We start from the raw sequence: 27,986 nt of genomic DNA, 5'->3' as shown, positions 1-27,986 counted from the left end.
GCGACGAAACACATCTTTGAAAACGTTTGTTTTATTTTCGCCATTTGTGCATTCATTATTACATCGTAATGATTACGTCAGTAGGCACTGTAATAATTTTACAGCTTCACATCATCGAATCCCTTCAGTGTGCCCCGGATGCCATGACCAATTGACGTTCCCGAATGCAGTACTTGTGACACGCTTGAAAAAAAAAAAAAACCCTATGGTTTCACAAAAGGATGCATGCCTGACGTTATCAATAGTATCCGAACAAGATATGTATCGTATTGGAAAATTCTCCTCGTGGAAACGTTGGCTCTACGCTGACGCTGTCCTTATGCGACCACTCTCAGTCACCCGTTCCACGTGCGACCCATTCAATACATGTCAGCGTGGACTTCACTTGCGGTGTAAACAAGAACCCCAACTTTAACAAGGCACCGAAAAAAATATTTCATTTTTTTTATTCTGTCAATTCACATTATTGAGGTAATCCTTAAAAATACGACACTAAATATGGGTACAAAGCGTGAAGCGCGAAACAAAGAGAATACAAATAGCACAAAGTATCATATTTTATTGGTATAGCTATACCTGCAATAAAGTGTTAGCGTGCGTTATTTAAGCATTGCAATGTGCATGCAACTGTTACGTTACAGTTACTATCGTTCCTTTGCATTTGCTTCCTTCGCACTTATACTTGCTCTCGTTGACAATATTTTCTTCGCTATTACGTTATGCGTTGTTAATATGATCTAAGTAACTGGTGAAAAGTACCCAAAGAAAGACTACTTTCCTGCAGCCTAAAACTCCCTCTTTTTCAAAGGTTCGATTTGAATTGCCAGTTATGACTTTCCTTTCCTAGAATGGCTCGTGTAACTTGACGTAAACTTGTTTAGGCCGTTTTTCGGCTCTTGCCATAGGTGAGTTGAGGTCGAAAGAACGGGGCACTTTTAAAACACACCGAGATGTGTTCCGAAGTGCTGACATGTCCTCGAGCACTCACAAGAGTGAAGCCCTCCACCATGATTTCACTCGCGGCGCGAAATCAGAGGAGGCTTACGAGCACGGCTACAAGAACCAAATACACAATAAACGAATTGCCAACGCATTCGAGTTGCACTATCTGCAAAATATATCGTTATGTCACCCTATTTCGTTGCATCTTCCCAAGTTCATTACATTTCCGCAAGCTCTATGGAATGTAAAGATCCTTGCTTGCTGTCTTTCGTTCTTGGGTTCCGGCACTAACAGCCATTCGCAAGTAGAAACACTCAGCTTGCGAACGACAATACTTTTTTAATACACTCTCACGAAAAATCACGTTTGGCTGAACGACGACAAACATACGGCACATATATCATTCGGTCTAGAAACAAGGCATAAGTAATCATTAGATTAAATACTTCGAGACAAACATAATTGCTTTTCGTCTCCACGTTGGCTAGAAACTAAATATAAGCATAAACAAGCGTCTTAGCGAAAGTAACAATATGTGAAACAACGCAGCATGTATAAGTAAGTCATCGACTGATCACTGTCAGCTCGCGTCTTTACGTTACGGAAGCCTTTAAGCAACGCAGGGATGGTGATCTTGGTTTTCCTGCATTGCAATTACTCGATGATTGAGATTCCGTGTGAGCCCATAGTAGATGGGCACGTGAGGCCCTTGGCTCTATACCGCGGCTTTTAAATACGACACTGCTCAGCCCCGGCTTCCTTGAGCGCTTCCGTTGAATGCCTCGATCACCCCGATGATAACTTTCTAAGACAAGCACTGAGAGAGGCGCAGTTGAAAGCTTTCTTTTCGCAAGGCACCGGCCCACCCATCATAGCACAGCGGGGAGGTAGAACTTGTGGTTTCCGACGACCTCCTTGAAGACGTACTCTGACTTGTCCGTGTTCAGGAACGCGGCCGGGCACTCGGCACTCGCAGTACGCACCAGGCGACCGGTAGCCATCGATCGCTGCTTCCACGATTGAGCCTTCGGGTCCTGGTAATCGGCCATGGACGTGCTCGTGTGTTCGAACGCGCCTCCTGCAACTTTCTGGTGCGTCTGCGACCTCTCGCGCGAGGCCTTGCTGATGCGCGCGTAGGAGCTCGTGTTCTCCAGCGACCGCAGAACTCCCGTAGACTCTTCCGCCTTGCATAGTGAGCAGTAGTCTGCGCCTCCTTGGAGAAGCGCACCCGAAGAGTCGACCGGAAAGATGATGTCCTTGGCGACTGCGTCTCTCTTTATCGGCTTGGCGCGTTCAGCGAACTCGGTAGCGTTACGCTGCAGGCTCGACCGCGAGGCGTACGATTCCTGAGTCGTAGTCGAGAACGTCATTCCTCCGGTCACCTTCAAGTTGTCCGTGGGTCGGTATGGCACAGGCTTCGGCGGGATCTTCACTTCACCGTAGGCCTCACGGGTCGTCGTCTTTTTGGAAGTGTAATCGGTGTCATCACCGAGCTTCTTCAGAGATGCCTCGCGTTTGATGGGCTTGACTCTTGCCGTGGGCGTGACGCGCCTGAACGTGTCCCTCATCGTGGTCGATATTTCGGCGTAAGAGTCATCTGCACTGCGCACCTTTAGGCAGCTCTGTGGCCTGTACGGCTGGGGGCGCTCTACGGTGACCGGTTTGAAGGCCTCCCGAGAAGTTGTCGTCACTTCTTGGACGCCCGAAGAAGTATGCTGCTGCGCCCCACCTGCTGTAGACACTGCAGCTGCGGCGTGTTGTCCGCGGGTGTACGTCCTTTGTCTGTCCCGTCTAACCTTGACAGCCTTCTTGTATATATCCTCCAGTTCGCGGGATTCGTGTGCTTTGTATTCGAGCTGCGAAGTCGTTTTGTAGTCTACCGAATCTTGGCCAAGTACTAGCGTAGACTGAGGTTTCCTTATAGAGTACCTTGTTCCACCGACTGAAGGAGCCGCCTTGGAGTAGCCAATTTTGTCTTCGTTTCTGACCACGTAAGATGTGTCGTCGCTCAGTTTGAGCATCGATACGGGCCTGACCGGCGTCGGCACTTCCACGACTGTCTTAGGAGTGAACTCTCTGTGGTGGACTGTTTCGAAGCTCATGCTTCCTTCAGGAGCGAGGTTTGGCTTGGGATAAAAAGGCTTCGCGGGCTGTACCTTTTCGCTGACGTCTTTGAAGCTTTCTGCTGTTGTAGTAGAGAAGCGAAGTCTTTCACGATTTGCGCTGCTCACATGCGGACAGACGTGCGAGGCCTCCTGCCTAGACGCACCTGGCGTCTCTGCACTCTTCTGGGCAAGCAGCTGAGTTTCAGAACTTAAAGCACCCTGATCAATGTAGCCCTGCGCTTCGTTACCTTCCACGATGACACCTTCACTCCTATGAACGTCGTCTTCTGCCTCCGCTCGTCTGTGGTGCCCGGCCTCAAATTTCTTCGTGGTCACAACAGGCTCGAGGTACTCTTGCTGTCCAGCGCTAACTTCGCTTACCCGCATTTCACTTCTGCGCTGCTCTATTGAAGTTTCCGCACTCCTTCTCTTGAGTACCGCTGTGCTTTCTCCATTCGCTCGAGAAGGTTCTTGATCTGCAAAGGGTGCTTTCTGATGTGCATCTTTCTTAACTCCTCTAGCCTTATCCTGTCCTCTTGGACGCTCGTGCACTCCTTGTCGCGACCTTTGCCTGCTGTCTTCGTACACTGCTTGAACCGCACGTTCTTTCTTAGATGTTGACTCCACACCAACTTTCTTGCGCACAACTACGTCTTGCTTGACTGCTTTCTTTTCTGTGCGCTTTGCCCCGCTTGCTCCCAAAAGACCCTGTATTTCAGCAATAAGCTCTGCGGAATCCTTTCGGCCAAACATGGTAATCTCATCGGTGTCTTTTTTCTTGCCCTTTATTCTTCGCAGCTCGTCTCCCGTTTGCGTAAACCTGTGGAAGACGTCATGGCTTTGTGGTCTCCTACAAAGGGCTACCCTAGCACGCGTACTTTCTGGTTTCTTGTAGGAATCTTTTGTCGTCGTTGAGTACGAGCCGGCCCCTTCCCACTTTACGCTATCGCCCTCAAAGTGGGCTTTTCGTTCGCCCTTGGACTTTCGCTTTATGAGTACATTGTTAGCACCCAGGTGCATTTTTGAGTCTTCGTGAGTGGAACTAATCCCAGCTGCGTGCAAGTGTTCCACCACATCCTTCTGGTCCATAACACTTTGTTCCTTGCGGTGGCGTGAGGCCATCGCTTGGGGATCCCCTTCGAATGAGCTTCCGTTGCTGCCAAATAATTTTGCCAGAGACTTGGGCTTGACAGGCCTGACTCGGTCCATCTTTTTTTTGCAGAACTCTATATCGTTCGTCGTACGCAGATCCATCTCTCCAGACGACACCGCGAGATTGTCCTTGGGGTAGAACGGGACAGACATTTCTGGATGGTAGTAGGCCTCCATATTTGCCGTTCTCAATGACTGGTCAACTGGCCGCGATCTCCCCGGTTTATGAAGGTGAGACACCTCGTACACGTCCCGTGCTTCTTCATATGTGGATCTTGCTCGGTGATCATGACGTGCTTCGAAGTACGATTGTTCCAGCGCCTCCGTCGAGGTTGCTTCTTCTTCCCCGAATTGGTGGTCGTGAAATACTCCTTGTGCTTCCGCCCTTTCTCTATCTTCCCTAAACTGATGGCCGTGAACTATTTCCTTCTTGATTTTTCTTTCTACTTCCTCGTGGATGCCATCCGATGATGCTTGGTCTTGAGCATCCAATTCAGTGCGCCTCTTCTTTACATCAGTTTCGACTTGCGCCTGCATGCTGTCGTAAGATGGATCATCGAACTTTCTAGGCCGAAGCCTCCTGGTGACCTTCTCAGTTTGTTCCCGGATCTTGAAGTCTTCAGCCGTGGTTGTAGAGAAGTGTGCCTTTCCACCAGTTTTCAGGCTGGTCTGCGGCCGAGTCAGTGGGTAGTGCCGTGCACCATATGAGGCAGTAGCAGCAGTGGCAGCAGCAGCAGCACTAGCTGCTGCTGCTGCACCATTCATGGAATTTGCTGTTGCAGCAGTAATGGCGGCATCTGCTGCATCAATAGTTGCAGCAGCGTCGGCTGCGCCAGTAGCTTCAGCAGCTGCTGCGGCACTGGCGGCAACAACATTCTGCCGCTCCAAGCGATAGCGTTCTGCTCTCGCGACCAGGTTCTGGTCGATTGTCGAAAAATAGTCGGAACTGGTGGTAGTGTATTCGACCGGACCCTCGAGCCTCAGCGACGTCTTCGGACGGTACAGCGACGATACCCTGCCATGGGCATGGCCGCTGCCATCAGCCCTCCCCGATGAGCTGTGCACATGATGATGGTGGTGGTCGTGGTGATGATGGTTGTGGTGGCAGTGACGTTTCTCACTCTTCGTGATCTCCCCCTCTTCATGAGTTGCGAATTCGGAACTCTGAACGAGATGCTCGGCCGCGGCGTCTTCGCCAGTGGCTGCTTGTCCGTACGAGAGCCCCTTCGCGTCCCCTCCAGCAGTCCGGGTTCTGCCTTCGTGACCGAGAGCTCCTTCCCCTGTCGCGATCGCATCCGCATGGAAGACCTCGCTCTGGAAGGCACGCTCCTGCCTCGACATCCTCTGTTCGGAGATGGTCGTCGTTTCGCTCGCGTCATCTTGACGCTCGATGCTGCGATAAGATTTCGAAATCTGACGTACTCTGTCGGGTGACACTTCCCACTGCCTCCTCCCTACTTCTTTTTCACCTGAAACAGAGACGTGTGGAAGGAAGAGTTAGAGTGAAAAAGACAGAAGTTCAACGATAGCCACTATGCTTCGCCAGACAACATCGCAGATTGAATTCAAGAAGTATAAAGTATAAATTATGCGTTACAGTAATCAGCGTAGTTCATGCTTTTCTTCATTAGACTTATTGCTGCTATTACTGTTGCTGTTGATTAGCCAACGCGGCTATACGAGTGTGCACCAAGGTGTGTATTATTTGGAACAAAATAAATTGAGTTTAAAAGGTTTAAGTTGTACTCAAAATCCTGCAGTGCAGGAGCGCCCACATATTCATTGCTACGGAGCATAGTGGAATATTCAGGAATAACTCAAGAGAGGCGCTCTACGTCTTCTACTTATATAAAGACCACGCAATGATATACTTTACAACGAGACGTTGTGTCATTTGTACGTTTGTATGAATGTATCGCAGACAGCTGTCATGTGCATCGCGTGAAGAAAAATTAAAGCGAAGTGGTGTTTTCCTTTGAAAATGTAAGAACACCAAAAGAATTACTCTACTTAGTACGTCTCGTAGTCGTACAATTTTACAAAAGACTTACAGCTGGTTCGTGCTCTTTGTTGCAGTGTTTCCTGTGCATCGTTTGAGAAGGAGCTGAACGACGCAGAACGACAGCGGTGTTTCCTGCGGGAAGAAAAATAAAAAAAATACCAAGTCACAACAGACCTCTTCCCAGCATTCAGCGCATGTGACGTGGCAGGGTACACATTTTTTTAGCCTAAAATTGTAAATATTCAGAAGTACACCAAGCTGGATTTCCCGCCATGTGCTGGAATCAATAGCGGCGCAGTGCGTTGCTGTGTCCTGTCATCGCGGCTTTATTGAAAGTTAAATTTGTACAGGTAAAATTGAGCAGTATCAGAGCAGAACTGAGGAGGCAGGCAACGGCAGAATATCTCTAAAGGGAACAAGCTACAATGAACCTCGGTGATGCGGTCACCACTCGAACGAACTTCGGGTGATACAAATTTTTCTGTTGTTCCGGCCTAGGCCTACGAACCTGCAGTATAATAGAGCGCAGGTGTTTCGAAGTTTTTTCACTCCGCCGCGTTTGGTACTAATGTACGCCACCAAGCAAATCCGAACAGGTACTGCCCACACTGTCACGGAAAACACGGCAAATTGTGCTCTTTAATCTCGGAGGCCCTAATGCGCCTTCACGCGCCTTCGTGTTTAGATTACAGATGGTGTTATCGTCGCTTTCTCCCCACCCCCTCGCCCCGACGCGTGCCACTGTGACGGTGGTGCACTCTACTTACACATGCCTTCTATATCAATGCGAGTCATGCCCTCGCATATAGTGAGACATTTCATGAAAGGAAGACAAGTACCAAAGGAAGAAGGTCTTGGTGAAGGAGCTAGGCTTCGTCAACATGTACGATTGTTGCGGACACGCGCATCGGCCAACTATCCTATTTGCGCGGGAGAGACTCGAATGTTGAGCAAACCTCCCGCGGTAAGAAAATATCAACACAAGACAGTGGTTCTAAAACTGTCCGGCCTTCATTCGTCCCGTCTAAAGCACTCCCCAGGTCACTTTCGCCTCACTACTCTAGTGCCATGCAAAAAAAGCGTACTAAGATTAGAAGGGGCCTATAGTGGTCAAATCTCGTAACGCATTTGGTTCCGCGCACGCACCGTATACTTACGAATACAAGCATGATCGTTGACGTCTAGAAACTCTGCCGGTAATTATTCAGATCTGTTCGTGATGTTGCGACGACAACAAGAAACAATAAAAGAAAACCTGGGCTAGTTTTCATTTGACGCATACTAATTTTTCACGTTTTCTGACGATACGAATTTTGGATGACAGGAATACTTTTCGTTACCCCGCGAGATTTGCATCACCGAGCTTTTACTTAGTTTGGTGAGGAATAAGTCTTATGAAAAGTCTCACAGAAAAGCGTAGACACTGTCATTGCATGATAGATATTATGACGGCCCAAAATGCGGATAGAATACAGCTTACTACAAGTTAATTTTAGATTTTGATAACTTCCATGACATGATGATAATCATGTGATGAAAATTACGTACGGCGTAATTTACCTCCACCTCGTAGCATTTTGTTGATTTTAAAGTGACATAAACATTTCTCATTCATGCTTCGCACATCATCGTTTCCCACTGTACGCGGGATCTGCCTTTTTTTTTTTTTTGATAGGCCGCACAGTGATTCATTACCGTTTCTCAACGGTAGTTTTTGTCCTCACTTTTAGCACACCTGCTGCACACGAGCGCAATTTCTACGGCACGGGCCCATTGAGGAATCGCGATATGGCATACAAGTTACGGCTAACTAAACAGCTTCTCATTTTAACAACGTGCGTCGAATAATTAAGGAAACGCATAACCTGCGGAACGTATACATAGCAATGACCGAGGAAACCGATCATCTTTTGATGTAAACGTTAAACGCGCGTAAACGCAAGCTGCTCACCAACTGTGGTTGTCCTGCAAGTGCGTTCCCATATCAGTGGAGTGCGGTATACATGACAGATTCGCCGACTAATACGAATCCAGACCAAGCCGAGCGACTGAGTCAAGCGTCCACGACAGCTGTGACCGCAAAATGTATCTTCGACGGCTCAGCCACATTTTCCTTGTCACGCGAGTTCAGCGAGGTTGAACTTTTAACTATAGACGTAGAAACACCGTGCAAACAGAGCCGCATTGAGAGCCTGCAGCCACTCAACCTCAAATTGAATTAGGGCTTCCCATAACGACTCTGCGTGGACTGAACAGCTCTGTCAGAGGACATAATCGCACAAATCTTGTCGCAAGAAATAATAAAACATATAAAAATATAAATATTAAAAATATAGTAAATAGAATGGTTTGATTTGATTTGTGGGGTTTAACGTCTCAAAACCACTATTTGATTATGAGAGACGCCGTAGTGGAGGGCTCCGGAAATTTTGACCACCTGGGGTTCTTTAACGTGCACCCAAATCTGAGTATATAGTAAATAGAAAACCAAACAGTACGATCCTACCTGTAATTAAACAAAAGGTGAAAAAGATTATGTAAGAACCCGCCCAGATGTAAAGAGGGGAAAGAGAGAAAGAAGGAAGTAGGCAGCGTAAAAAGCGAGAGGGACTGTGCCTCGTTCGCCCTGGGCCTCAAGTGAGGTCGACGATTTTAATCAGGGCAACGACACTGCACACTACGTGGCCAGATTTCGAGTTTTGGGCCAGCGGCCACGACCCGAGGCAAGCTATGCCCCCACGAGCCGGGTGCAATGAAGCGGCCAGCCAGGATTGAGCCCGATGCCGAGCCCCGGAGGAGGAGGGATTTGACGGGGCGGCTGCGGAGCCCGCGGTGACCTGCCGGCCACACGTCACTCAGGCCCAAGCGTGTCGCCTACGTGCTTCGTGTATCCCAGGCGCGTAGTATACCACCTGCTACGCTCATCAGAAGTCATTCACTGGGAAGGAATGAGAAAACAGAAACGTTTCGAAGCGTATACATGTTGTATGTAATGCATCCGCGAATCCTGCTCTGCGTCCATTGAAGCTGGTCTATTATTAGGCGACTCATCATTGCTCGCATTTGAATAAACGGTGAAAGCGTATACGCTCCGCCAAGAGAAAGCGACGAATTTTGTGAGGTCATTTTTTCGTTCTTTTTTCTTTTCCTTTGTTTTCTGTTGCACGACGGCCGGTAATTTTGCACTAGCCCGTGTTGTTTCCAATGCCTCCTGCAGATCCCCGATCAACAAACGGCCAGACAAGCGCTGTGTAGGAATGCAAAAATGCATTCTGCTTGATAAGAAAGAGAGGAAAAAATCAGGAGCCCTTGCTCTATCGAGAATTGGAGGCATGCGAAGCTTTGGGTCAGCGTGTCTGACGTACTTTCTTTCTTTCTTTCTTTCTTTCTTTCTTTCTTTCTTTCTTTCTTTCTTTCTTTCTTTCTTTCTTTCTTTCTTTCTTTCTTTCTTTCTTTCTTTCTTTCTTTCTTTCTTTCTTTATTTCTTCTTTTCTTTTTTATTGCAGAATGTTCCCTTCTAACAGCCCCACCGCGGTAGTCTAGTGACTAAGGTACTCGGCTGCTGACCCGCAGGTCGCGGGTTCGAATCCCGGCTGCGGTGGCTGCACTTTCGATGGAGGCGGAAATGTTGTAGGCCCGTGTGCTCAGATTTGGGTGCACATTAAAGAACCCCAGGTGGTAGAAATTTCCGGAGCCCTCCACTACGGCGTCTCTCATAATGAAATGGTGGTTTTGGGACATTAAACCCCACATATCCCTTCTAACAGTTTCCTTCCTGCACGACGGCCATACGTTCATAATGCCACGCATGCTTTTTTCTTTCAGTGTTTTATGTCGTCGGCCTATCGCACGTTAGATAACACCTCGCGCAAACCACGCCAGAATGCCTGGGATCATTCCAGATTATTTTGGGATTATCCTGTCTGTATGTGGGAGCGGCCCGCGATCGTACCCCTATAAAACGGGAATGGAATCCTTCAGGACTCCAATAAAGTTTTTCATCTATCCACCCATCCATCTCTTAAGCTTGAGCACGCAAACACAAAAAGCTCAGTTCACTCTGGAATAAAAGCAGCATCTAGAGATGATGTGCGAATTTTTCGCAGCCGCATGTATAGGAGCCAATGTGCCTTGCCGTGGATCAGACTATCAACGGCCGACGCTCTCTGCGCTGATTTCAGTGTACAGCACGCATTGCTCACTGTCATTTGAGTTTCTATCACGCGGTCACAAGTTCAGCCAAATAAAGGGTTTCCCTTTGAAGACACCGACTGCTGCTTTAGTCCATATGTCACGACCCCGTGACAATATCAAGACGACGAAAAAATGTGACAACAGGAAATGACAAGTCGCCTGATAGAAATTCAAAAGTACTATATCAGAAACGCTGGACGCTGAGAAGCCCCTGATCTAGAGACACACAATAGAAAAACAGAGCATACTCATACGCACCCGGCACCTTCGAGAGCCGCTGGGTTGATTGATGATTGATATTTGTGTGATTGATATTTGTGTTTTGTGTGAATAAGAGTCCCTATTATATTGTTTGCCCCCACCTTATGTAATGCCTCCACGCCCTTGAGGCTTCAATAAATGAAAAAAAAATATGTGGGGTTTAACGTCCTAAAACCACCATAATTCCACCCACACGTATTGGGTCGACTGCAAGAGCGGCTCTACCATCTGGAGGAAAGAAAGAAGATCGCGTGCTTCTTCTCGACTCGAGAGCCAGCCACGACTGACGCATCGTGCCAGCGCTAGCTATTCGGTGGTTTAATAAATCCCCAGTACTCGTGATTAATCGTCACAAATTGGTGGAGGTGCTGGGTATTGGGCGTGCGTCCTCGTACGTGATGATCCTGTGTTGAGTGATGGACGTCTGGCGGATCTTTGAGCAACTTGCGAAGCAAGACCTGAACTCGAACAGGAGCGCTCGTAGCGCAGTCTGGTTATCGGTGGACAGATCAGGATTGATGTCAATGTTGTTCATTGACGTGTCTGCGTTATCCACTAGTTCTGACGTGAGACTGTTGGTTACGTTTGCTACTTCGCGGGCAAACGCTATCGAAGTGCCACGGAAAAGGTGTCGATGCTCGTTGCTAAAGTTGGTAACGAGCAATTCAGATCGGCCATCACGAACGTGTATTGCACTTATCGCTACACAGATGCCTTGCTGCAGGAGGTGTTCTAAATTTGTCTCGGCCTCCACATCGCCATCGCTCAAACCACAGCATATTATGTCGACTAGAACACTTGCTCAGGGAGGAAGCGTCACGCTCTGTTCAGAAATACGGAGTACGTCGACACACCTTCCGTCATCCTGCACGTTGATTGCTCGCTGGGCTGAGAACGTGACGCGGTGCTCTTGCAGATCAATGATAGCTCCATTTTTCTGTGGAAAGTCAACTCCTAGAATGACGTCACGGGAGCATTAACGTAGAAAAAGGCAGCTTGCTACGAATGTATAGCCTTGAATCTGTACTCTAGTTGTGCAGGCACCCAGTGGAGTAGCCACCAGCTGTACGAATCTCTGAGTTATGCCACGGCGTGATTACTTTCTTCAGCTGCGTTGTCAGTTTCCCGCTCAGTATGGAATAGTCTGAGCCGCCGGTGTCCACTAACGCATCAACTATACAACCATAAATTGTCACTGCTATCGAGTGAAAGCTGGCTATCCTTTGCAGCAGCAGGTGATGTCGGACCAGTTTATGTTCGGTTCTGCGTCAATAGGAGGTCTTCAGCGCTTCGACGTTCAGCAACCCCGCCCCTAGAGGTCGCTTCGGCTAGTTTTCCCGGCAGGGGCTGGGAGATTGTGCGATAGAATACCGCTGGGGCGTTGATGAAAATCGCTTCGGTGATGGCGAGCGCGACTGGCGCCCGGCAGACGGTGGTGCATGCTGCTGGGAAAGGTAGTTTTCGATGCCGCGTGGTCTCTGGCCGTAACGGGGTGGCGGCGAGTACGCAAAGAAGCCGCGAAGCCCAAGACGGCGATATGGGCACTGGCGGTACAAGCTTCTCCGCAGTGAAAGCATAGAGGCCGGTGATCGGGTGTGCGCCAGACATCAGACTTCCGAGGAGACGTGTGCCGATCGTCGATGTACTGGACCTGTTGCACCGAACGATGGGCGACAGAAGCGCCACGGACAAAGGGCAGGGGCGTGTACGTGGTCATGAGAGACGCCGTATAGTGGAGGGTTCTGGAAATCTAGACCACGTGGGGTTCTTTAACGTGCGCCCAAATCTGAGCACACGGTCCTACAGCATTCCACTCCTCGAAAATGCAGCCGCCGCAGCCGGGATTCGATCCCGCGACCTGCCGGTCAGCAGCCGAGTCACTAGACCAACGCGGCGGGGCGAGAGCCGATAGGTTGATCTATCTATCTATCTATCTATCTATCTATCTATCTATCTATCTATCTATCTATCTATCTATCTATCTATCTATCTATCTATCTATCTATCTATCTATCTATCTATCTATCTATCTATCTATCTATCTATCTATCTATCTATCTATCTATCTATCTATCTATCTATCTATCTATCTATCTATCTATCTATCTATCTATCTATCTATCTATCTATCTATCTATCTATCTATCTATCTATCTATCTATCTATCTATCTATCTATCTATCTATCTATCTATCTATCTATCTATCTATCTATCTATCTATCTATCTATCTATCTATCTATCTATCTATCTATCTATCTATCTATCTATCTATCTATCTATCTATCTATCTATCTATCTATCTATCTATCTATCTATCTATGTAAACAGATACGCTCAAAGTCGCCGAGGTTCGCTAGAAAATGCTTTGCATTTAAAAGAAAATTAGTATTGCTTGACGTGACCATGCGATGTTTTATAGCTTGATATAGACCACAACTGGTATAGTTTGCTCCTTCCCTGCTGCTTCATAGAATGACATAGCGCGATAATGGGCGTTTTTTTTTTCTCTCATAAATTCCAATGTTTAATAACACGTAACTAAATGTAGTTTCATGCGTTAATGGCCTTCATACCACACCCACTACACTTTGATCAGTGTTTTAGGCTAGAGAAAAAAGGTCTGGCTTTTCTGTACCCAATCGGGCATTCCAAACGCTATAGTTGATCTCGTGACAAGCACAGTCACATCGAAACATTTGGCAAAAACAGAATTGCCGTCAACAGCATACAAAATTGCAAGATGCTTTAGATTGAATCACCCACGTATATGCCTCAGTACAACCGGTGATTTGCGTTATATACGCCACGTATATTGCAGCGCTCATAGACCTAGCGTTGTCGCAACGGGAGTTATCGATCGTAAGAGATTCCACGTTCCACTGTAGCGAACGTCGCCGCCGCTGACAAGAGTGATCTTCTACAGCGTAGCATAACAGAAGTCCCCGGCCAGCTGTCGGCATACAATGCGTGAAGGTTAGATAAAGTATGTTTCTCTATGGTGTGTGCTGGTTGCTCTCGTAAAAAACGAGAACACGTGCCAGCGACGGGCGTGTATGGACATAAAAAAGAACGATGCGACGGTAGGACAGGAAAAGAGAAAGCGAAAAAAAAAAATTGTCGCAGCTCATCCAAGCGTAACAACGCGACGCCGAGCGAAGCAACAACAATAAAAAAGAAAAAAAGAAAGCGAGCTGGCGCCCTCCTGCTACCGTCGTTGTGTCAGGCCTCGATACGGAGAACGCGGTAGCGGGAGCGCTCATGGAATTTCCCGGATGTCGGAACTTGACTGGATGGACAATGCAGGAGCTCTGGAGCGGACAGGTCGGGCGGGATGCTGCGTATATGGAAGTGACCTTGCCATTGCAGAAGACCTCCCCCTCTATTTTAAACAGTCCTTGACTTCAACAAAAGGTGCCGCTATGGCTGCCAGTGTTACGCGCCACGGACTGCATGCTCCCGCTGAGCGGGCGTCGTCGCCTTGTTTATAATTGCCTCGTGCGCGCGAATCATTCTTGCGTAACGGGTGCCATTCGCCGCGGAGGGAGAAGCGCTGCAATGCGGTCGCTGCTCGTCACGTCCCGCACAGAGTTCTATACTGCAGCGTGCACGGTGCTCTTTCGTTGCACCGCCGCTACGGCCGCGGCTGAGTACATGGATACATAAACAGCTGGACGTTATAAGTTGCTTTGTTGCACGCTATAGGCGGTAGGCTGTCTCGCTCTCACGCCTGCCGAAGAGGAGACGGGGGCGTACCTTCTTCACTCCTTTCCGCGAAAGGTTATATCAATCCGTTACGAAACTAAGCTGCCAAATTAAGCTCCCGGCCTGAGCGCGGAGCACTCGCATCTATAGCGAAAACGATCGATTGAGTCGGCGAAAGTGGACCAAAGCACGCAAGCTGCAGGTTCTGTGGAACTTGCGGAGAGCAATGGTGTTAAAGCAAGCGCCCGTCAGCAAGCGTACAGGCAAACAAATAAAAAAGAAAATAAGAAGTACACGCGATGTGACGCGCGATGAATCCTTATTACACTAAGAAGGGATTTCCGCCTGCAGGGACCTGTGAAAACGGCAGTCTTTGTTCGGCACGCTTCGAACACGCGCTTCCGTTGTTGAGAAATTCAGTTTCCGCGTTAACTCAACCATTGCGCCGCCGATTTGAATGGAAGCACAACAATAGAGCATCTAAATATCGGAAACATGTTTTATAGTGACGCGAAAGGGAACTTGAACAATAGCAGAACGCTCGAGATACACCGAAAGGCTGTGATGCTATGGAGTACTTTCGCGGAAAAGTAGACACTGTTGGCGAATCAACTAACAACGTTCAGATATTTTTTTCTAGGTAACTTGCAACATCATTAGAAAAGCTATGCTTATCCATACTGATTTTTGATATATAATTATACCAATAGAGTGTTTCCTTCTAATGCAATGGGTATCACTTTTTTTATATACCAAGCAAAAGTGTTTTCGTAATTATAGAACTCGATGTCAGACTTACTGCAGTAAAAGCTAGTTTTTATTTTCTGAATCAAATCTATAGAAGTGCCACGCCTGAAGATGCGGAGCTTGTCTTTTCCCAATTTTTCTTCTCTTCCCTCCTTGCTCTCCTTTTTCTCCTTTTTGTTATTGTTCTTTTTTCTTTTTTCTAATTATTTCTTCCTCTATCTATTTCTTTCTCTTTCTTGCCACCTGTATGCTTCTTTCTATTTTTTTTGTTTCCCTTTTCATATTTCGCGCTTGCTTCCTCTTTTCTTCCTATTTTTATACGAGGATATGTCTGCATTACGCCAAGCGCACTAGTTGTTTTGCTGAAGATCATAAGAGATCGCCATCAAGGCTCTCGAAGGACCGGAGAAAGAAGACTTCTCCTCGGAGCAAACGCGCACTCGACATGCAACGCCAGGAGCATTACGCCAAACGACTACAACAGCATACGACAGCCCGCTCACCTATAAAGTGCTCCGAACTTAAAATGGTGGACTGGTGGACATTTGTCCAGCCCACTCGGATACATGAACATCCATCTGGATGAGCTGTTTACTTCACTGCTGCACTCGCACTCTGGATTTCGTACCGACCGGCTGTGGCCCCGCGATCTCCGACGACAGCGCAGCTCTGGCCGACTGGGCTCGCCCTACGCCATCTCCTGACGCCGACAAGAGCTCTCGCCGAGTGGTGCCCCGTCCTCGGACTCGTGCGACCGTGTCCATCTTTCCATTCTCCTCTTTACTTCCGTCGTTTTCTGTCGTTCGCTGTCCCTGCGCCTCGCTCTCTGCTTCCTCTCTATCTCTTTACCTTTTAATCCTATCCTTTTAATCCCTACTTTACCCCCACCCCTCGTGAGCTACTGTTGAGGTGTCCTCCCCCTGAGAGACCGTTACGGGGCTCACTTTTCTCTTCTTTCATTTAAAACCACTCACATACTTCTTTGCTGTGACAGTATACGCCCAGCCATCCTATTTCATTTTTTCAGTGATTCGATTCTCCAGTCGCTGTCTGGCCTTCCCCATTGCACACAAACGAACAAACAAAAAAAAACTTTTCTTTTTTACAACCTTGACTATATATTCCTTTGACAATGGAAGTGGCCTTGTTTGTAAACTGCTTGTCACGTTTGCTGCGAGTGCTTCCCCCCCCCCTTTTTTTTTCGCAGGTCGTTTGGAGTTGCTTGATTGGCAAGAATGTAACAGAAAACAGTTCCATTGGAACCAGTGCCCCTGTGATGCCGGAAGTAAAGAAATTACAGAGATTCCGTGAGCCCATGGTGGTGGAACGACGAGAAGTTCGCTAACAGACGTTGCTATCACTTCCCGCACTTAACCGTTCGGGGTGAAACTAAACTTTAACGCCCTGCTTCACCTTTTCTGTGGCAGTGTATGCAGGGCGGCATCGTGGAATTGCCTCTCGTTTAACTTATATTCGCGTTGCTGTTGACTAGGCTCGCTGTCTGTGGGTCCTTTCCGAGGCACTGTCGCGAAATCGTAACCCTTGTAATGACAGAGCTCACGCATGCAACACCGTAAGGAGCCGGACTTGTTGACCATTCTGTGGTACAACCGCTTTTCAACCTGATGCCCTTTGCGGAATTTTGTGCGCAAAGCCTGTAGACTTCTGGAGCATTCGGCTGAATCTAACCGCGTTCCCATAGTCTGTTTACAGCGAAGCGAAGCCCTGGAGACTAGATCAGGAGAAGGCTTGCCCCTGGCAGAATGAGCTAGAAATGCTCCTGTAGAGTGAATCCCCAGTAGAGGAGTTCCCATTACCATGGATATGTATATAGTAGAGCTTCCATATCGAGAAACTTAGTCACAATCTCGAGATTTCTCGAGATTCATTGAGGTCTCATGCATACTTTGCGATGCCTCGGTTCGTTTTCGTTCGCGCTTACAGGTTAAATAAGGGAGTGTCCCGTTGCGCTCAAAGCAAGAGCATGACGCTCCAGAGCACTCCGGAGTGTTCCAGAGTACCCCGAGCGCTCGAGAGCAGCCAGTCGAGTGTATCACAAGATCGGCGACGCCTGCTCGTGTACTTCGGAGTATCATCAGCAAACTGTTCAGTACTATCTTCGTCAAATGAAGTCCTAACAGCGACAAGCCTTCGCGGTGGTGTAGTGCGCGCCATCCACTTATCGCCATGTGAGTGATTCTTAAGAGAGAAAAAGGAAGAGAAAAGTGAGCCCTGTTATTGTCTGCTTCACTGAGCGACACCGCCACAGTAGCTCACAAGGGATGAGGGTGAGGAGGGATAAAAAGGGTAAAGGAGTAAAGGTGTAGAAAAGAGGAAGAAGAAGCAACAACAAACTGAGGGGATAGGAGAGACAGGAAAGACGGAAGCACGGTCACTGGAGCCCGAGGACGGGGCACACTTGCGAGAGCTCTTGTCGGCGTCGGTAGATGGCGTAGAGCAAGTCCAGTAAGTCAGAGCTACACTGTCGTCGAAGGTCGTCGGTGGCAGGAGGTGACGTAGGGCGAGCCCAGTCGCCAGAGCTACGCTGACGCCGAAGATCGCAAGCGCGCGGAGCGCGCGGGCGCACAACCGGTCGGCACGGAATCCAGCAAGCGACTCCCGCCATGTACAGGCACGCATATATGCGCAGAGCTACTGTACAGGATGCGTGCGCCTGTAAACTGTGATAACTGGACGGCGCGCAGTCTACCATCGCGAAGGCTTACCGTTGTTCGGGTTTCATTTGCCGATAATTGTACATGGCAGTTACGACGTGTTTCTCGATGCTGCAGCCACTTCCGGCGCATACACATAGCGAAAGCGCAACCTTCGAAATATCGTATCGATATATATAGAGAGAGTCGTCGATATGGCGCGTATTCGTCCACTGCCTACACCAGCGAAAGCAGCGTTGCAACGTTTACAAGTTGTTCTAGAGAAGATGGCGCTGATGAAGCGAGGTGGCCAACAACTCTCCAATTTACAAGTCTGTCAGCACTGTAGAAGTACAAATATATCTCATTGGGTCAAACGGCCCCTGTCAAGTCTGTTCCACTAGACACACAGTACAGCATACAGCTGGGTGATATGAGGTAATGTCGATATTGGCGACAGGGGTGATATTAGAAAAAAAAAACTGGTATTTCTTTTCTCTTTGCACTTGTCTAGAGCGTAAATACAGACGAATTGGAAGATATCGTATCTACCAACTCTCTGTCGTAAAGGCAACTGCGAGGATCATACGCTTATTGTTTTGTTAAATACGCGTCCAGTTATTTTGTCCGATGCAAGCCATATCGACTGCAGCCACCGAATTCACTATAAAGGTAGACAAGGTGAATTTTCGAGTCCACGTAACGCGCGCTCATCGATTCGTGAATGTGTATAGGTGCGAGCTAAGAAGAAATGCGCTAAGCGTATGTCTTCCTAGGCAGACCACACGGAGTTCCAGATGACATTGATAGACACGGGAGCTTGAGGTGATATTCATGCAGCAAGGCGGCGAAGCGAGGCGAGAGCACGGAGCTGGCTAAGCGAAGCGAGGAGCGTTATCGGTGAAGCACTCGCACTGAGCGCGTCACTCGCGGTTTGCGCAATCCTCACAGCGAAACGAGAATTTCCCATATACTGTAGCTGGATGCGTCAGCACTATGCACCACGTCGGGGATTCGTGGAGTAAACGGCAGCTCGACTGCTCTTTCAACGCGCGCTAGAGGCAGCCTGCGAGCGTATACGTGAGGGTTCTCGTCGCCCGGCGCGTTCTTTTTTGCGAAAGCGTTTCCCAGTTGGGACACGCTCCAGTTGCAGTGTTCGGGACGACCACTGCAGGCGGCCATGCAAGAGCACATGTGCGCACGTCCTTGGTTGGACGCCCTGGTGGACACCGTCAGTGCTACGATTATAGGGCCGGGCCGCACAACCCCCTCTTCCTTCCTTAGCTGGGCGTCACGTATAGTACATGCGAGATCGCACTCTGTGGCGCGCGCTGCGTGCTGCCGCCCCTGCCAAGGTCAAACACTGCCGGTTGATATAGCAGCAGATGCGCACCGATACCGCCTACAGGGAATCGCCACGTGTGGTCTCTCCACAGCACGTTCCGCTTTTTCTGCATGCGTCCCTGTACGAGGCGAGGAAGGATGCCGTTCTAGTTACGGCAGAGTTGAAATGGCACATCATCCATGTTTACGGGTAACCACTGTGCACTGTTCTAGTTTGTGTAAGCTCTCTTTATTTTTTGTGTGCGTGTGTGCGGTAGAAGTTCTAGAGCGAAGAACGTTTAAAAGAACGCCGCTGCGCAGGACTGACCTTCAGTACAGCGTTGATGTATTCTTTTATTCATTTTGATAGTGGGACGTTAAACCCCACAAATCAATCATTCATTTTGATTGCGTGGAAACGATGAAGATGTAGAGGCGGTCCAATCACGTATGCGGCACAGCATTTGTCACCCAGTAGTAACGCACGCTACACACGAAACAAGCCGTTTAAACATGCCCAGTGTTGTCGAGCTCATGCGTGCAACGCACCTCGGAGTAACTGCACTTGCGATTGGCAATACTGTCTAATGAGCATTGTTATGTTAGTGAGCGCAGACAAGCACGAACTGAAGGAGTCGGCTACACCTCTAAAGGGAAAACTTACTTGATAGAGTGAAATGGTGATGATTGATTTGCGGGGTTTAACGTCCTGAAACCATCATATGATTATGAGAGACGCCGTAGTGGAGGGCTCCGGAAATTTTGACCACCTTGGGTTCTTTAACGTGCACCCAAATCTGAGTACACGGGCCTACAACATTTCCGCCTCAGAATGAAATGTTATAACGGAAGACAATGGCCAAATTCGTCAAATATAACTTCAAATATACAGAGGCCCAATTCATCAAATATAACTTCAAATATACAGAAATGCTACATTTACCAAAAAATAATACATAATAAAAAGAAAACGAGCTATGATTTAAATATATGAAATGACGATTAAAAAAACAAGAAAACACGGCCTGCTTCTATGACAAGAGAGCGATCAGTGATAGAGTTGACAAAGTCGAAAGTGCACCTCTGTTAACTGCGTACGGCGATCAATGAGTACAATCGCCGAGAAGAAAAAAAAACGCACCAATGTGTGGCGAGTAATACCTATTGGTTTCGCTCAATTTACGCTTTGGGCGCATGTCCGTCCACAAAAAAAGGCGTGTATCCTTGACGAGGGCGAGAGCCGCGTTCAGAAGGCAGATAGGTGTACGTTGTTTCTATTCCTCGCGCACGAGAATTCTGCACTGTCTTTCTACTGATTGTTATTACCATCGTTATGCCTCACGGACCCGCTCGAATGCGCGTCAAAACGTTTCAGGGTGGGGATAATGAAACTGTGAGGTGGTTAATTTAGTGTATGGGTCGAAAAAGACGAGAAGATTGCGGGGTGTTTCAACCGAGAGAAGTATGGTTCTATTGGATAAAGTACAATCTTATAGTTCGACTTGGCTATCGCAAATCTAATAAGAGTTAGTGTTCTCACCGAGCCTCACAAGCTCTCAATCCACCCGGAAGTAGCAGCGCATTTTCAAACATTAATAATTGATCTCGATAAGCACATAGCCTGTTCTTCAAAAAACTCCACTACAACTCAAATAAACAAAAAAGAGATAGAGAGATAATAATATAAACGGAGCGCGTGAGGGTAGAGCAGCGCAAAAGAGCGCGAGGAAGAGAAAAAACGGTCAATGAATATTTAAAACACGTCCATCGAGGGAAGCTACGAGAAAATCTGTTCCACAAACCGCCTGTCCAGGAGGGCACAAAAAGAAGGAAACTTCAGGGAACCACTCAACCAAATCCCAACGCTTCCGCAAACAGCCACTGACGTATGCTTTCCCGCAAGCTAACCCTTCGCGCAGAGAAGCCAGCTTTCGCAAAGTGCGCCTTCCCACTCTTTTTTTCACCGCCATTCCGACCCCTTCTTGTCCATAGATCTGTTTTTGAGGAAGGGGTGGAGACTTTTTTGAGGCCTTCGTAGACGGCGCCCAGTGTATTGTGCCAGTCACGTCCACCGTCCACCCCCATCGCTTTTCTTTTACTCGCGCACGTCGTAGTTTTTCTTTCTCCCGATTTGTATATCCCTTTTGCCTGTTTTTTTTTTTGTTATTGACGTGGCTGAATCGTGAAACGAATAGTCTCGGCTCGCCAAACCTTGGAAGGGGGGCGAAAGATTGATATGAGCGATACGTGAGGCACTGAAAGCATCAGCGACGAGCGGCACTGCCTGCGCCGAGACGTGGGGAATGAGTGAGTGGGTATCTGCGTTTTAGCACCTTGAAAGATGACACGGGGCGTCATACTGCACTGCGATTGTGTGCCACTCTTTCAGCAATCCGAATGTGGATTTTTCATCGTATAAGTACTGCTTTAAAAAAAGGAGAGTATATGTTGGAGTATATGGGGAGTGGCATGGCTTGCCTACAGAGTGGTTCTTGCCTGTCATAGGGTATCGGTCAGGAATTTAATGGGTTACGAACGCTCTACTTATTAATTTGTTTTTGCTTTCACATCGAACAGACCAATACATCCATATTCAAACACGATTGTCATATCGAAAAGCATTGTGTGAACTATTGTAAATATTCACGCAATTTTAAGCTCAACTTTATGATCTTTTTTTAAATTTTTGCTCTTTCAGCCCGACTAATCATCGTAAGTGGTTCTTTATGTTATGAAAATTGGGACTGGGGAGAATGGCGGTAGCATACCATTCTATTTTCAAAACTGCAGTGTCTGTGCTAGCGGTAATAAACCGTTGTCACATTTATTAACATAACTCAAATGCAAAATACACCCATGTATATGGACGCCTATACGTCCTTGGAAACGGCTTCCGGAGCTCGTATACATTTGCATGTACCTTTTCGGAGATAAAACGCTGTGGTCATTTCTATGCTAGCAGAGGTAATCAGCTACCTTCGCTAGGTATTGCTAATAGCACGTCAACTGTCACGACTGTGAAAAAGCATAATAAAAAGTATGCGATAGTTATTGTTAGATTGCAATGGGAGAGCTTGTTTACTCTGGAACATAATTCTCGGTCATACTTCTACGACCGCTTGCTCGTATTTCGTCTTCTTTCGACTTCGAAGTCAGTTAGCAAACTGTCGTTTTCCCTCTCAAAAATTAATTCCATGCTGTGGGGGTAGCGCTTAAATAAATTCGCGTCCCAATGACTCGTACCCTTTTTGACGAGTCGCATTAAGTGTCGTTCACTATAGTTACAATGACTCGTGTCACATATTGGTAATGCATGCGGGTCGCTTAGTTAGTGAGATTTAACGTTCCAAAGTGACTCGGGAAATATGAGCTGCTGCAGTGGAGTGCTTCGGATAGTTTTGACCACCTGTACGGTGTTATATAACGTGCACTGACATCCAACGGCACGCAGGTATCTAGCATTTCCCTTCCATAAGAATGCGACTGCCACGGCAGAGATATAACCTGCGCTTTTCGGGACCGCAGCTTAGCTCCAGAACCACTACTCGAATGATGTATTCGCCTTAATCAAGCTCAGGACAAGTTTTGTCAGTTCAATTTCGGCATCAGTCAATCGATCAGACGACGCAAGGAGGAGTCAGTGTACCTCGCGATTAATAAAACACGTATGGAACAGAATAAATTCAGCAGAGAGTTGGAAAACAAGCTAGAAAATGTATAAGAACTCTTGTCACCAGAGTATGTTTCTTGCGTTTCATAGATGATTCACTATAACACTTAGTTTCATTAATAACGTATCCGGTGCGTTGTTCAAACCGTCGGCAAGGGTGCAAGCGAATAGCAGTTGACTAAAATAGGTAACTCCTTCCGGCCTCTGCGACATTCGTTTATTATTTATCATATTACTATTGGAGCTGGTTTTTTTCAGTAAACCCGCACTCCAAAAAAAGTTCATGACCCACAGACCACAGTCTCTTAAAACTATATAAGCGCCCCGGAATCAGGTTCCGGTAACCACTTGCAGAGCACTTGAATTGAATTGCGCGGTTTTTTAAAACTAACGCTGTTGTTACGTCATCGCAGATTGTGAGTGTTGATATTTGTATCCGGAGGGTTTCGTATAAATCAAGCTTCGCCTTTACTTATGCAAACATTTCCAGACGTCTTATATACCTACACGCGTGTATATCGAAACATGTACTCTCAAACCACATTTTCTTTGCGGTTTCTGCATGTGGATTAAAAAAAAAAATTTCTGGTCAGCCTTGCATAAAGAGCCAAGAGTCAAATGAAATTGAAAGGCTTTACGGCCAGTTTGAGATTTCCTTTGTGACAAAATAATTAAAAAAAAACGAGCGAATTTTTGTGTCACTCGGTGTCACTTATTTAGCAGACACGGAATTCTAAAAATCTGTGCTTGTGTGTTTTATTAAACTATTACTAATATTACTGGCAGCATTCCGCATAACAACCACATATGGTGGTTCAAAAAGTTCCCCCATGTGGTAGATGTTTAATCAGAGACAGTAACACGAACACAATATTTATCCAACACTCAACCAATAGTTTGTAAACAAATTGAAGTAGTAAAATGATGAATTTATTATTATCCTATAAGGGGCTATAGATAACTCTATGCAAAACCACATGGCATTGTTCAGACCTGTCTCTTGTTTACCTGGAAATATTTTTTTTGTAACTGTGTTTGTGTGAATTATCAAATGTACATGTTCTTTCAACGTCATCTCTTATCCATGTTCATGTATATGAGGTCTGTTTTGTCATCATCGTTATTGTATGTCTAAGAAGAAAATGTTTTGTTGAATGTTCTTGATGTTTGTGACAATAAATTTTTTCTAAACAGACCTGCTTCGCCAATTAAAATGCTTGTTTGTATCTCAAAACTCCAGTCTATAAAAATGACACCAAGCCACCTTTGCGAAAACGCGGCGCAAACGTAAGCAAATGGATGTATCCTACCTCAATTGCGGGCAACTCCGAAAACGTTGAGACTGCTATTGCTCCTCACGCCATAGAGATCACATGTCGCGGAAATCGAAGCGACGTGCGAATTAGAGCATTTATACAAGACAGATGTCGAAGAAGAATCGCGATACACTGCGTAACGTGGACAGGAAGCACCATTACCCACTACACCTGAATTATGTACGGGTGACACGACTGCTTGTACGTGTATACGCCACACGTATAGTGTGGCACGATTTGCTGGCGTGGCAAGCGCCAATAACTCGGGTGCGAAGCGGTCAAATACAGTGAAGACGCACGCACGCACATGCCCGAGCACAACATTCTCGAATGCACATGTCTCATGAAAGCGAAACGCCTGTTTGCAAATCGACCAAATCGGCAAGGTGTAACCGCCTTCAGAACCGGAATAATGTTAAGGACGCCAATCATGAATGTTTGGAAAAGACCTCGCCTGGACGTATCCACCTGAGCGGAACGGCATGGTATAGCAGGTTTTGAACGTTTAACCTCAGGCAACATCACAATCCTACAGCCGCAATGTGCTATACGTCAGGGGATGCACATTTTACAGCAGTCCACGAAGCAGGGATGCTTTCTTTTCTTATACATGCAGATATGTGTTTTTCTCCTAGTTTTTACTTTCCTCTTCTCAGTCCTTTTTCTCTTTTTTCCTCTATGTCTCCCCTTCTCGAAGGAGCAGGCAGGCGTTGTGCCCTTATAGGTGGCAGTTGTCAGCCTGTCCCCTTCCTATTTCCGCTGTCTTCCTGTTCTCTATGTACTTAAACCAAACAAATAAATAAATAAAAACTGTATTTTATGTCTAATTGCGGAATAAAAGAAGATCGCAAGACAAAGTGACATTCTCAAGAATGTAAGTGAATCGGTTGTAATATGAAGCGAGCTGGGTACGCCAGATACCCTAGAAAGAATCCCAGATATCCTAGAGCCATATATCCTAGCAAGAAGCATGCAGCCGTGATGCACAAAACCTTTCATTGACGTGAACTTGGTGTTCCCAAGTGTTCTTACGAGCATTTCCTTCATTTGCACCGCAGCAGAACTCACGAATAAAGTAGTATTAATTATTCACGTATGCGGAAGCAAAAACGTTGTTAACAATGCCGGCGGTCTACCGATGAAAAGCAAGTAAAGCCCAGGCATGCGGTTTATATGCGCAACACGTTCAGTGCATAACATGCCTAATAAACTACAAAAGCCACAAAACGTCAAAATCAAAAAAAAAAACAGCATCTACTTCCAGGGAGAGTGAAAAGGCAGCTGTACTTTTCTTTTATCCACTCGCAAGTCATGTATTGTATTCTAGTCTGGGGTACGTGTAACAAAACAAACAGTCAAAGTATTATTCTTCTCCAAAAACATGAACTGCGTCTGCTAACTACCTCTGTCCCCACAAAACGTCTCTTTTATTGTGTAAAACGTTATACCATTCTCAGAGTGCTATAAGGTACAAGTAGCCATGTTAATTTATAATAAAATTACGAATAACTTTCAGAGTTTTTCTGATACATATATACTTAAGCAGGATCTTACATACAATCTACGTACTGTTCCGTTGGTGGGGCCGATGTGTCGGACTAACTATGGCATACGGTCAATTGATCATCAAATTGTTTTACTGTGCAACAAGATTCCCGAAGTAATAGAATACGCTAGGAAGACTAAAAACAATAAAAGAATTTAAGAATCGAATCGCGAATGTAATAATGCAAACCCACTTATAGGGTGCCCGTGCTGAAGATTGGTAATGTATGAAATATATTTGTTTGTAATCATTGTTTTTATCACTGTTTTTCATATATTACACACAAATTGTACGTCATTTTAATAATTGTGCTAAGTGCCATCCACAAATTGTATGCATTTCAATATATGTTAATAGTGCTGATAACGTCTTTGTATTTATTGCTAAGGAACAGCTTTGTTTGAATACTTAACCGATATTTTCCCGCTTGTTGTAGTGTTCATCGTTTTTTTTTATAATTTGTATGTATAATCTTGAATATTTCTACGTACTGCTTTGCTGTACATGCCCGAGGTGCCTCACGAAGAGTGGACCAAGTCAGAAGACGCTCTCTCTTTTTGCCCCCTTCGTGGTCATTTTGGTGAAAAATGCCTAAATAAATTAATAAAATAAAAATGAATAAAATAAAAAATTTACTGCTCTGCTTTTTTTTTTTTTGCAGATTTCGACGTTTTGTGGCTTTTGTAGTTTACCAAGCACGTACCAACTTGCCCGACAAGCAACTCTCATGAACGCATAATATGCCATTTTGAGGGAGAGGTTCATCACGAAGCGCCGGCACATGGTCCAATCATGCGGCGCACTTGCGGAGGGCAACTGCCCGCTTCACGTGCAGCGCCGCCGGTCAACTCACCCGCATGTGCAGATCTGACAGACGCACTGCTCCTCTTTCTCCAGCACCAGCTCGCCGTCGCCTGCCCGGGCAGCGGTGGACGGCGCTGCAGGTTTCTCCAGCAGGCGTTCTCGTCGCTGCTGCTCGACCCGGACGGGCCGTTCCAGCTCCACTTCGCGCGACATGGCGTCGTCGTCACGGGACGGCGCACGGGCGCGCTGTGACAGGACACTCAACGCGACGCGACCGGCGACGAAGCGTACCGCGCTGAAACAACGCCCTCGCCTTCCCGTCCCCTCTCCCGTAGCGCCTGCACGCACTCCCCTCTCTCGCTCTCTTCGGGCACACACGCGTATCCCTTGGTTACCAACAATCGTGCGACGCCTGCTGATGTCGCATGTGGGTCATTGGGAAAACGCGGTTGGTCGGCTACGCGGATAGGCACCGCTTTCCTTTCTCGCTCCGTGTACCTGGACTTTACACGGGAAATGCCGCGCGGGCAAACAGGAGCGAAGGTCTGTCGGGAGCGCGCGGCGCTGGTTGGTAGGCGACACCTTTTTCTCCGTTGGCGGGTGATCTACCAGCTTGGTAATTGTTTGGACCATTAAGCAAAGGTCACCGACGCTGAGAGGGAGAGAGTGCTATTGGCTTCCATCATCCCGCTATCCCCGAGCGACCCCTTTCAATGCGTGTGTTGTCGGTCGAGTATAATAATTAGGACCACAGGCGAGAGACATTTCGTTAGGGCAAGGACAGCACGTATAGATACGGGATGCCTCGTTCACTTGGTGTACATGTCTGGTACGCCCGTTTTGAGGGAAACAAGCGAATCTTAAAAGCGTATACCTCTACACGCCATGAAGAATAAATTTGCTGCGCCAGCAAGACCAAACAACACTCAAGGAAGATAGTAGGCCAATGGAAACAGTTATTTCCCCGCGGGTTCTTTTGATATATATGTGTTGCATACGCTAAATGAAAAGGTTTAAAGAAAGAAGCACCACGGAATTGTACGCCGTTTTAATAATTGTGCTTAGTGTCATAATACAAGAAGCAGCTGACTTCAGGGCGACGATGAAAGCACAATAACTGACACTAGGAATTGCGCAATTAAGGATTGAATGTCAGGAGAAACGCAGTTTTTCTCTACATAGTGTCATTTAACGTGAAGTGGGTCTGGGAACAAACGAGAGATTACTTACGGACTTGTCTGTGGGAATAAATCAACTAGAAAAAAGGGTAGACAAGGTGGATAATGTTGAACGAAAGGTTGACTTTCTTCAAGAAAAAATTACTGACTTGGAAGACAGAAGTAGGCGTTCAAATCTTATTGTTTTTGGCATCAAGGGAAATCCCTCGGAAACCACCGAAACATTGAAGAGGGACGTTTTAACCGATCTTTTTGCCAATAAACTTCAAGTACCATGTCGTTCTGTCGGTCGAAATCATAGAATTGGAAAGCCGGGCAGCCAACGTCCAGTTATCGTGTTCTTTCAGGACTACAACGAGAAAGAAAAAAATCTTAAAAAACACGCACA

At 46.9% G+C, this 27,986-nt stretch overlaps 1 protein-coding gene across 1 annotated transcript; it reads right to left on the bottom strand.

Moving 5' to 3' along the window:
• Positions 1-15: 15 nt before the first annotated feature.
• LOC119159404 (uncharacterized) lies at positions 16-26,701 on the bottom strand. The gene is made up of 3 exons (XM_037412153.2): positions 26,470-26,701; positions 6,251-6,333; positions 16-5,668 (listed from the first exon to the last, which is right to left on the bottom strand). The coding sequence occupies exons 1-3, from the start codon at positions 26,631-26,633 to the stop codon at positions 1,812-1,814; spliced, it is 4,104 nt and encodes a 1,367-aa protein (XP_037268050.2). The 5' UTR covers positions 26,634-26,701; the 3' UTR covers positions 16-1,811.
• Positions 26,702-27,986: the final 1,285 nt, after the last annotated feature.

Source organism: Rhipicephalus microplus, chromosome 1, assembly GCF_043290135.1.
Source record: "Rhipicephalus microplus isolate Deutch F79 chromosome 1, USDA_Rmic, whole genome shotgun sequence".
NCBI classification, from domain to species: domain Eukaryota; kingdom Metazoa; phylum Arthropoda; class Arachnida; order Ixodida; family Ixodidae; genus Rhipicephalus; species Rhipicephalus microplus.
The sequence above is the reverse complement of the archived record's forward strand: the minus strand, read 5'-3'. Positions and strand labels throughout refer to the sequence as shown.